This window comes from Mizuhopecten yessoensis, unplaced genomic scaffold, assembly GCF_002113885.1.
Source record: "Mizuhopecten yessoensis strain PY_sf001 unplaced genomic scaffold, ASM211388v2 scaffold10401, whole genome shotgun sequence".
NCBI classification, from domain to species: Eukaryota; Metazoa; Mollusca; class Bivalvia; order Pectinida; family Pectinidae; genus Mizuhopecten; species Mizuhopecten yessoensis.
In genome coordinates this window covers 623194-635239 of record NW_018408528.1, presented here as the reverse complement: position 1 = coordinate 635239, position 12046 = coordinate 623194, and the positions used below count along the sequence as shown (strand labels likewise).

General features: G+C 36.2%; 1 protein-coding gene across 9 annotated transcripts in view; it reads left to right on the top strand.

The window, feature by feature from the left end:
• The first annotated feature begins 2706 nt into the window (after positions 1–2706).
• LOC110460435 (lamin-L(II)-like) overlaps positions 2707–12046 on the top strand; it is a 45970-nt gene continuing 36630 nt past the window's right edge. For 8 of the 9 annotated variants that reach the window (XM_021513318.1, XM_021513320.1, XM_021513316.1 and 5 more), the window contains exons 1-3: positions 2707–2904; positions 9418–10359; positions 11702–11791. In XM_021513318.1, coding sequence (XP_021368993.1) covers positions 2885–2904; positions 9418–10359; positions 11702–11791 — 1052 coding nt within the window. In that variant the 5' untranslated portion in view covers positions 2707–2884. The remainder of the gene's footprint in view (positions 2905–9417; positions 10360–11701; positions 11792–12046) is intronic. The other variant, XM_021513324.1, reaches the window with a different exon arrangement.

Genomic DNA, 12046 nt, shown 5'->3' with positions numbered 1-12046 from the left:
TTTTAATTAATTGTTAATGGCTGTTAGTTTTATGCTAATTTCCAGGCACAGTTGTGATTGTGATTTAAGTATCTATCTTCTATGATTTAAATAATGAATATGTATCTTCATTATTGTTCCTAACTTCCTTTCATAAAATAAAAAATATTTTACAGGCAATCAGGAGTTTACAGTACTGAATTTAACAAAGATCTATAATGTCTAAAGTGAACTTCGCGTTAATTATTTAGTCTGGCTATTGCAATTCTAATGGGCTTTCCTCCATATTAACTTGTTTAAAGCAAGAATAAGGAGTGCCATGCATAGGAAATTATATTTCTGAAAACTTAACTGCCCATCATATACATATATATATATATAAGGTTTCTTCTTAAGCAACTCTCTATGGCGGGGGCATAGTCTGTCTCTATCTGTCCTTTATAATCTTTTCCATAAACCTCATTCATTTTTGACTGATAACGATCTTCTCTAAACTTGGTCCCATCTGTTTTTGGCATTTCAATCTTGTCTTGAGATCCCCTTCCTTGGTTTTTGACCAATCTGTTTGAAAACTACCAGGCTTTACCATGATATGTAGTTCTGCTTTCATTTTGAAAAGTTTGATTTAATGATTATAAAAAGCATTATTGCCCTATTTCTTTTCCCAGCATTTTAATAATATTTTTCCCGGAGATTTCCTCCTTCAGTTTTTGAAAAAGCAGATTGCAACACCAATGTTGCTTTATTGCTACCACCTGTTGGTTCAAAACTTCATTTGACAGATTTTAAACTGCTAATAACAAATTTTGTAAGGTCAAAGTGGCAAAATAATTGGAATCAATGAGTATAAAGCAAGTTACACTCTATAGATCTGGTAATTGGCAAATAGTATATATCCTAGCTATAGAGAAAGCCCCAGAGACAAGATTGACCTTGCTCGTCTACAGATAGATCTTAATACATGAACCATTCTTATTAACTGAGGCACGAAGACCAGTCTCAATGCATAGCATGTTACAAACAATTTGTAGTTAAACACTTATTGTTAGAATGCATTGACATTCATGATCAGCCAACATGAAAACATTTTTATAGTAATATAACAAGACTCAAGTCTCTATTTAAAGCAGTAAATATCTCTAACATTCTAAACTAGAATCTTTTATATATATTCGTTCTTTTATAGTGAATGGATTTCAAGCAATTTTTGTGCAGTTTTATCAATCATATAATAAAAGTCATAAGATTATATGACTTTCAATACATTTTTTTACATTAAAAACATTAACACTTTGATTTCAATGAAGAACCGATTATATCGATAAAGGAGTCGGAAAGGTCAATTAACCGATCAATTTTTTATCATAAGCGATCATCAGCCCGTCACTAATCAGTGGTGTAATATGCTTCCTTATGCCATGATCTGTTATAAATATTACAGATTTCCAATCAGCACATCCATTGTCTGATACATGTAGCCTTAATCAAACATCTGTGTTTTGATAAGTGTAGTCTAATCCACATGTCTTTGTCTTATCAACAAAGTCTTGTTTGATACATGTCGTCCAATCAACGAGATATGTGTAGTCCAATCAACAAGGTCTTGTTTGATACATGTCGTCCAATCAACGTGAAACATGTAGCATAAATGTAACATCTGCATCTGATACGTGTAGTACAATTGACAAGGTCTTGTTCGATACGTGTAGTACAATTAACAAGGTCTTGTTCGATACGTGTAGTACAATTGACAAGGTCTTGTTCGATACGTGAAGTACAATTGACAAGATCTTGTTCGATACGTGTAGTACAATTGACAAGGTCTTGTTCGATACGTGTAGTACAATTGATAAGGTCTTGTTCGATACGTGTAGTCTACCATCAAATTAAAGCAACTCATTTTTATAGCAATTTTCTTTGCATTAACACATGTAAATCTTACTGATTTACTAATCAACTACACACGAAGAAAGTCTGTTGAAATTGTTAATCATTGTAAATTGATTTAATTCATTAATCAGGAAATAAATCTTCACAAAAAGTTAATGAAAAAATATACATCTAAGAAATGGGATCTCCCACTGGCTTAACAGAGCTTTTACTTGAACCGTTAAATTGTTTGTCTTTATGATAGCTTAATTAAAATTAACTCCAGGACAATCTAACACACATGTATACGTTACAATAGTTTAAATAAATATATATGTACGTAGACATATAACTACATGTTCAGAGACTCAAATTATCATCTACTAACAATAAGCACAGTAAGAGTTGTAAATATGAAGATACATTGTATTTTGAAAGGTCTGAATTTAAATTTAATTGTAAGTTAAGTTAACTCTTTAGACCTCTAAACCCAGTGATGATGATGCTAATATAAATTCCCACTCTAAGTCATATGTCATTATAATTAAATCTCAATGTCATGCCGGGTACTCACTCACCTCCTTCCTAATTTTTTCATTGAATTTCAAATGTTCTACATAGTTAATAAGGGTGTCCGGTTACACACTTCTCACAATAGACTAATACATATTAATTAGAATGTAGATTAAATTTGATCACAGGTATTTAACGAGGTAACCTCACCCTGTAGTGTGAGAAGGCACACCTATAGTATAACACGTAATGAAGAAATCTAGAACAAAAGCAGTATAGGGTCAAAGCATTTAAAGAACCAAGATAGTCTGGCAGGTAGAAACGGGAGGCCGTGTTTGTTTGTGGGGCTATCTGCCGTTACTAGCCTGTGGTGACTGAGAGCTGGGGACAGGTGAGGGGACCTGATCGGTGTAGTAGTACCACTTCACGGCTATCCACCTGTCATACAATGACACTGGATTGTGTCTTTACCAACAGACACTGGTGTTTATGCTTCCATTTTCTGTTCATTGTCCAAATGTAAATGGAAACATTAATACAGAGGTAAGTGTGTGAACGTCCGTTGTCCGTCTGATTGACAGCGGCTACTTAAAGTCGACTATCTCATGTGTATGTACCTGTAAATATGACATGTCGGTCTGGGTTCAATTATGGCTTTAAAACATGTGGAAGTTGAATGGGATTTTGCCAAGAATTTTAGGTATTATAAATCAAAGTCATGTTTTGGAATTAGCAAATGGCATTAGATATTTGTAAAGACAGGTTATTTTATAAATGTTAAAGTGAATGTTACCATATGTTTCCCAAAAAAAATTTGATCGTTTTCTTGTCTGCAGAGTGACAGTTTGTGCTGCAGTTTAAAATTGTTGGTAACTTTAAGATTTTAGAAAAATAATGGGAAAAAGGTATGGTTTGATTATTTATAAAAATTGGCGAGTTTGTACAGATAGTCAACACACTGCCTAATCTTTCGAGGAAGCAGTCAAGTAGCAAGACCTTCTGTTTGTAGTATGTTGAACATTGAGGAATCAGTTGTGTTATTACAAAACATCTCAGATTTAAATTTTTGGCATTACATGTATGGATCGAGCTATATAGAACCAGAGACCAGAACCACAGTATTGATTCTCTAAATCAACAAATACACCAGAAATCTATCGGGCAGACCACTTTACTAACGCCCTGTAAATAATCAAATGACCAGTACAAAATGAGTAACAAACACCTGATTGTAAAGTATTATTAAATTCTGCTGAATGGCTTGATCAAGCTCCAACCTATTCATGAACTGTGGTAATTGGGAAATTCAAGAACAAAAATTTGGAAAAACCACTGTCTACTAGATAAATATTTGTTTTAAATTAACATAGAACAACTACAATTGTATATTTTAGTTTATATAAAAAAAAAAAATATGTACTGTTACCTGTATTTATGTATGGTGGACTACTTGAGCTATTACAGTATTGTCTATATATCTTTATCTTACACATATCTAACCTGAGTATTGTCACAATGTGTTTATCTCTCATACAAACTGAGTTTTAATCATTACCGAAGTATTTTCAATGCATACCTTTTTGTTAACTTTCTGCTGTCCCCTCATTGATTTATACAAGGTCAAATTACTATTGCTAAGCTATACGTTTTAAGTTTCTGAGTGTGGGAATCGTTTGGAAAGCCACAGTAAGGTAGTATATAGTATTGACATGAAGCTCTGATGAACCAAAGAAAGAATGAATTAAATGAAAAGATAATGTGTTGTGAATTTGCAAGTACTGTGAAGTCCTTTATATACATTCTTACTGGGCTCTATTCAGTGAGGCCAGCGCTGTCAGTTTTCAAAGATCTGAATTTTGTCCCATAAATTCAAAAACAGAATATTGACCCCATTAGTGATACAGTATATAAAAGTCATTTCAATTTTTAATGGTCATGTTTCGCAGGTTGGACATTGTAAAAGGAATCGGACTGAAGTATCTTTAGTGCACCCATTGATTTGTGCCCTCGCCATTGCCTACGGGACTCCTGGTGTTACTCTTGTCTGTCCTGTACCGATTCACTGTCATCGCTTTAGGGACACTGTTTCCCAAGAGAGTTTAATCAAACTCTTTCCAAAGGTCAAAAACAAGACTACCTCGGATGAGTTTGTTTGTCAGGGTTCCAAGGTCTTCAAGACATTTTATAGGAAATCGGTGTCCACCAATTCAATGTCCTCTCTCTTGCAAATTCCTTTCTTAAGTAATTTTGATCGAACTTCATACAAAGGCTAAGAGAAGGATTATATCAAATATTTCTTCATTTCTGGGTGCCAAGATCTTAGTCAACATTATCATTTAAAGAAAATTGTCAGAAAATAAAACTAATTTTCATGGGTGTTTGGGGGCATTTTATCATTTATATCCTTTTTTGTTTTGTTTTTAACTAAAAATGTAAAGGATTACAAATCTGAATCCATGTGCTCTTAAATAGTTAGCCCAGAATATGAAGTAATGGTTGAGAGTTTTACATCAGAGCTCTACCAGTTATATACACTTACAAGTTATTGCCATGGTGAGGCAGTTTCACGTACTGGTATGGGCCCTATGACCTGTTCTGTGTGAGAATAACGAGCTATCTAATACCTTTATGAAGTAAGGAAAACCTCAAGTAAAGTGTTATAGGAATACAAACTGTTTCAATAAAACTGGAAATTGGTGTGGATATGTAGGTTTGATGAATAGGGGATTTTAACTGCAGTTTATATGACACAGGGTACCTATGAGCACGATCTCTATAGGAAGGTTTACCTTATACGTCCAGTGAACCTGTCCTACCTAAGGCAGACATAGGGATCAACAAGTTTATATATCACTAATCTTTTCTATATCTGAATTGGATTTTTATTCTACATTGTAGTTATTGTGACGATAAATTTGAATAAAATCAGTGATGTGTGAATTTGTTCCAATATAAACTTTGAATATTTAAGGTAGTCATTTGTCACTATATTGTAATGTCTGATGTTAATCTCAAATCATCAGGCCAGGTATGTTAATTGGATTTGTAAACTTTTTGTAAATATATTAATGGAAAATTAATCAGGAAAAGAATATGAACATTCAACTAATACAGTAATGAAATTGCTTAGGGGTCATTATAGCAATGATATGTGTATACGTGTACCAAAGTAAGATATATGAAAATGTTTTGAAATGAAGAAATTATGCAATGTTTTATTGAAATGCACTATAAATGAGACAATGCATTATTTTGACATGCAGTATAAGTAATACAATGTAGTATTATAACAGTATATAAAGTAATACAATACTGTATTGTATTGTTTTGACATGCAGTATAATACAATGAATTGAAATAGTCAGTATAGGTAATACAATGTACATGAGTTTTTAAGATAGTATTATATTGAATTTAACAGTTTAAGTAATACAATATATTGTATTGACATTCATGGCCTAAATATATATTACTTTATCTCTGAACATCAAGGAATCAGTGTAGAAGGAAATGGAGTTGAATGAGAATATTTACATGAAATTGTCCATGTACAAATACTTCAAGTAAAGCAAACAGATAAGTCATTGATACACCAGAACTAGGATATAGAAGGGCATGGCCGCGGGCTGTTGAGTACACGGAAAGCTTGTCTGTGACTCCCCGGAATTGCCAATGACACAGAAACTTGTTTTATAGTTAAGCCAAGTAATGGCCACATTTCTGTTAAGTTTGTTCTTACCTGGTAACCTTTGGCCTTCAAATGAAAAAGTTGTATTTTTTCCCATCAACTTGATGAAGGAATTTAAAGTGTCTGTCCTGTCTGTCAGTCCATACAACACATACTACTCACATTTTGCTAAGGATCACCTATATTTTGAAAAAAAAAATCAAAATGTTAGAAAGGATATTATATTTTCCTTCCGTACTGTTTTGGGCGAATAAATAGAATAAATTGGGCCTTCCAACTCGTCCTGTGTGTGTGTGTTCAGTCAACCTTAATGTGTGTGCAGGCTTTTTCACGTGTACTTTCAAAAGCTAAGCAAGGCTAAGTAAGGCGTTGTTCAAATTGTTAAGGAAATAAATTTGATGAATATTCTTTGCATGTTTTTGTTTCAATATGGCACAAAGACGAACCAGGCAACAGTTAAATGATGGTGAAATGAATAGGGGCATCGGAATGCTGCAAGCTAGCAGGTCTCAACGTCAGGTTGCAGCAGACCTTGGGGTGTCTCAAAGTGTGGTGGCAAGAATGTGGAATCGTTTCAAAACTAACGGAAACCCTTCCAGACATCATGCTGGAGGTCGTTCTAGGGCTACAACACAGCGCCAAGACCAATTTTTGCTCATTATAACCGGCACGATGTCACAGGTTCCAGACTGCCACAGCTTTACAAAATGACCTCCTAAATGCTTCTGGTACCCGGTAGCCACTCAGACAGTTAGGAAGCGTCTTCATGATGCTGGTTTAAGGTCACGTAGACCAACAATAAGAGTTCCCTTACCTGCCCGCCATGTTAGGGACCGATTAGATTGGGCCCAACCTCACAGCACTTGGACTCTTCACTCTTCAGGAATGGGAACCGGTTATTTTTGCTGGCGTGTCCAGATTCAATCTTGACTTCACCGACAGGCAGGTTAGAGTATGGAGACAACCTGGGGAGTGGTTCCAGGCAGGTAACGTTGTGGAACATGACCGATATGGCGGAGGTTCATTGATGGTGTGGGGAGGCATAAGCCTTTGTGGGAAAACTGTCCTCCATGTCTGCCATAATGGTACCTTTACGGCCCGGATTTACTGCAATGAAATCCTTGATGCCTATGTCAGACCCTACGCTGGCGCTATTGGCCCTGACTTCATCCTCAGGGGCGTCACACTAGATACTAAAACAGTTTCTGTTTGTTTGGTATGAGTTTTGTTCAATTTAAGTTTTTCAGTGAATACCTCGTTGTTACCAATTTTAAGGGTAACCCTTTTCCTGTGGCTCATTTTCCGACTAATTACGATTTTTGGAATTTTTGCATGCTGATGAATTGAAAGAAAATCATTTTTTCAAAACTAATCTCAGCATAAACCAAATAAAATATTTATTTTCACATATGCCCAAAAATAAAAGTGATCCTTAGCAAAATGTGAGTAGTATATGTTGAGAAGTCCTTTGGTTTAGATCTTAAACTTAATACAGCCATCAAACTTGATATGTGGATACATGTATATAGCGTGGTATTTCTCTTCTATATTATCCAATAGGATAAACAACACGAATACAAAAACTGTACTTCCCAGTGATATAGGCACTGATCGATGTTTATTTACAATCACCATGATTGATAAACACAATTACACAATAATGTACATATCACACACAAACATATAACTCCTAACCTAATAATCACAATGTAATAAACCCCCTTTAAAAAATAGAAAATACACGTGTGCTTCCTGTAACCTATGTTGCCTGAATGTGTGACACGTATAGGTAACAACGTTAACCCAGCCCATTTGCACATGCAAATTCCACCAATAGCGCCACCTATTGGCGTATCTCATATCAAAGAGAACATAATTACATCCTAATTCCTACCGTCAATCGGTTGAAATTATATTGAGTACTACACCATTATACCAAATGTAGGTCACTGACCTGTATTTTCTGATTCTGTCTTTGTTGGGACTTTGCATTTATAATTTGGAGGCATTTATATACATTGTAACGAAACGTTACCTACACACTCGGGTTCGACTGCCGCTTTCGCTTGCAGGTTCCATGGATTGTAAATAAAGTATGAAATAGTAGTTAGGAAGCAGAGATCGGTGACACAAACAACTTAGGCAGATATAGATTTCGCACGTTTATTGTACATTCAAACTTAACAGTATAACAAGACACTTGGCGGCAGGTGGGTTTCTAAGTTTCACTACAATTTAGTGAAATATTCAGTACAACATGACCCTGTCTATAACTCGTACTCGCTCTATATTCGAGCAAGCTACCTTATCACTAATCTCAAAGCCCTCCACGAGATAACTCAACCACGTGGCAATATGGCCGGTGGGTTTCCAAGTTTCACTACAATTTAGTGAAATATTCAGTACAACATGACCCTGTCTATAACTCGTACTCGCTCTATATTCGAGCAAGCTACCTTATCACTAATCCTAAAGCCCTCCTCGAGATAACTCAAACACGTGCACGAGGACATGCGGCTATCACTTCCGCTCAATAGCTTTTCCGTTAACCCTTCTACGCTCCGCCACACGCCTTCATGTGGGCTAGAGGAGCCTACCGCTCATAGACACAACCACGGCATGTCCAGAACATAAAGGGCGGAGAATGCAAAACATCTCTCCTTCAAACGGTATGACGACCGGCATGTCTCCCGCAAAAATATCTCTAAGTTCACCTCGCTATTTCCCTATTAAACTAACGCCATAGTACAAAAATACTACCGAGGACCTAACAATAAATGTTCAGTAAACGTTTACAACCCCGGATTCTGGAAGGATGGGCGACATAGAGTAATTAAATCATTGGATTTAGACAGCTGAAAAAGTGCTGCTTACCTGGCTGAAGTCGGGAACAAAAGTGCTCTATCCCAGAAGCCCCCTTGATTATTTCCGGTAGCAGCCGGTATAATTTTAAGGATTCCTGCTGGTCAGTGAATTAGACGGAACGCAACGCCCCAAAACCTTGGTGCGTTACACATGTTCTAAGTTCTTTATTAACTTTAAGTCTTACGAATCAGTGTAAACATATAACATGTCATCACTTTGTCGACCATCCTCACGTCCAAAGATCATCTCACAATCTGAAAAAAGTATTCTTTGGGAAATTTGACATGGTAATACACTGTCATATTTAGATATGCAACAATGATTTAAAAAGTGTTCAATGCCAAGATCAAGGTCTCTGTTACTAAAAATAGACCATGGGAGTTATGGTCAGGCACATGCTGGAGCCTTTCTGACCTGTCAGTGTTCTAAACTAGTTTACATACATTTTCTGGTTATTGACTTACCGGTAAATACTTACTTTAGGTTTTGTTTATTTGTTCCAGACTCTCGGGGAACTTCAAGACAAGCAGCCCCCGTTACCTGGGTGATGATGACCCTCAAATCCAGGCTTACTTGACTCATCAAGCGGCAAGCCCGGAACCTGTGGGTGATGTTTTTGATGAAGACGGAGTGATACGCCTTTATATTCCAGAATTAGAGAATTACGGAGGAGAGGAAACAGATCGCAGCGACCACCACCACACCCCCAACAGTGACACTCGTGACCCTGGTGTCTCCGGCGATCAAATCCCTGGTTGTGAAATCACACACAAAGGAAATGCTAACACTGATTATCGTGTAAAATCAGCTCCCCCTAGTAGCCGTGTAGGTAAACAAGGTTGTAGTGACAAGAACTCTCAAACCTCTACCCCAAAAGAATCAGGTCGGACTTACATAACCGCTCATAATTATCTACAGAATTTGTTTCCCAAATCGCAGCGATACACACATAAATCTGTATATGAAGTAACCTCCCCTAACAAGAGCGATCCCACTGACAACGTTCGAGGTAGGTGTACAAATGTCACTGCCGTCTTAAATAAGCCAATAGCCTCACCTACAGAAACTGGATTTAAAAAACGGACAAAATCATTTTGTCCAAGTTATAGTGCAAATTCTATTTGTAAAGTAGGAAAACAAAAGGTAGCTAACAAGATGAATTATATTGGAGGAGATAGGTTCATGACATCCAATCACATGACATCAGGCAATATGATGTCCAGTCACATGACAACATCGTCATCAACTCATGTGAATCGTGTTCAGGAGAAGGAGGAGCTACAACGTTTGAATGACAGGTTCGGTGCTTATGTGCAGCGTGTGCGACAGTTGCGAGAGCAGGGTGGACAAATTGACTCTTCTGCTTTCCTCAAGACCACCAAACAACTAGAAGATGAAGTTTCAAATCTGAAAAACTTATATGAACATGAACTCCACAACATCAGGTAAGAACTTCATTGTTATGTTAATGAGAATAGTGTTGTCTATATAGCTTCCAGACTTAAGACTGGACCAAACCACTACACAAATAGTAGACCATGTCAGTAAAAGGAAAGTCCTGGAAAATGATCATGTGATGTGCTAACAAAAAACATGTAAAACATCACCATTGGTGAAGGGTCTATACCCAGTGGCCATATGGATAGAACCATATGATACGTCGTAGTATGTGTATACGGTAAAAGCCTGACATCCAATAAAAGAGCTATCTAGCCAGAGCCATATTCATGTTATGAAATTAAAAATGTAATGAAAAGATACAGTATCCCGACTATCCCGAGTTTTATGATATGTAGATTCTTGTTCCTAACTACGACACAATGTACCAGCTTGTATTACCATACTGCGATAGCCACAGATTAAACTAATGCTTTATTCATGAGTATTAAAGCACCTAGCCTCAGACTTTTGTATATTGGTAAAGCGTGTATGGCATCAAACAGATGTGTTTATTTATTATCAGCAAAGTTTGCGTAGGTTACATACATAGGTTACAGTAAAGGGTATGTACAGGTTCTGTGAAAAGGTTTTATAATGAAGTAGACGGGAAACCTTTTCCTGTGTAATTAATTCTGCCTTGACATGGCTGTAGTAGTCTATATGTCTGAAAGATTCTTTGTTATCAATCAAGATCTCCACCTAAGATAGCAAGGTATAGCAACTTTATAACATATGGACCTTAATGCTATTTGACATGTACAATAAATTTTTAAAACATTCTATTTTAGCTAGCCTTTTACTGACACCAATGATATTATTATAAAACCACATGCATGCTAGACTTAGTGTCTGGTACTGACAATACAAGACCTTGTATGGTAAAAATGCAATATACAAGAGTAGTGTACTATAATAATACACAGTTAATACCAGACTGAGTGTACTGTAGAACAGACAATGCTAGACTTAGTGTACTATACAGACAATACTAGACTTAGTGTACTGTAGAACAGAAAATACTAGACTTAGTGTACTGTACAGATAATACTAGACTTAGTGTACTGTACAGATAATACTAGACTTAGTGTACTGTACAGACAATACTAGACTTAGTGTGCTGTGCAGATAATACTAGACTTAGGATACTGAACAGACAATACTAGACTTAGGATACTGTACAGACAATACTAGACTGTACAAGCAATAACTATACTTAGTGTACTGTATAGATAATACTAAACTTAGTGTACTGTAGACTTAATACAGACAATACTAGACTCTACTGTCCAATTGCTTTATCTTCTTTTTCTGTCAATAAAATGTGCTGAAATTGATCTATCAATACAGGTGTCAACTGGACGAGGTAACGAAAGAGAAGAACTTATTTCATCTACAGTTTAACAAGAGTAACCAGACAGCGGCTGACCTTCAAGACAGGTAAATGTCAGTTTTTATTGATAAGACAGGTAAATGTCAGTTTTTATTTATAAGACAGGTAAATATCAGTTTTTATTGATAAGACAGGTAAATATCAGTTTTTATTGATAAGACAGGTAAATGTCAGTTTTTATTGGTAAGACAGGTAAATGTCAGTTTTTATTGATAAGACAGGTAAATATCAGTTTTTATACGTCCGTTGAAGACGGGGACGTATTATGTTATCACGTGAGCGGGCGGGCGCGGGCGGGCGGG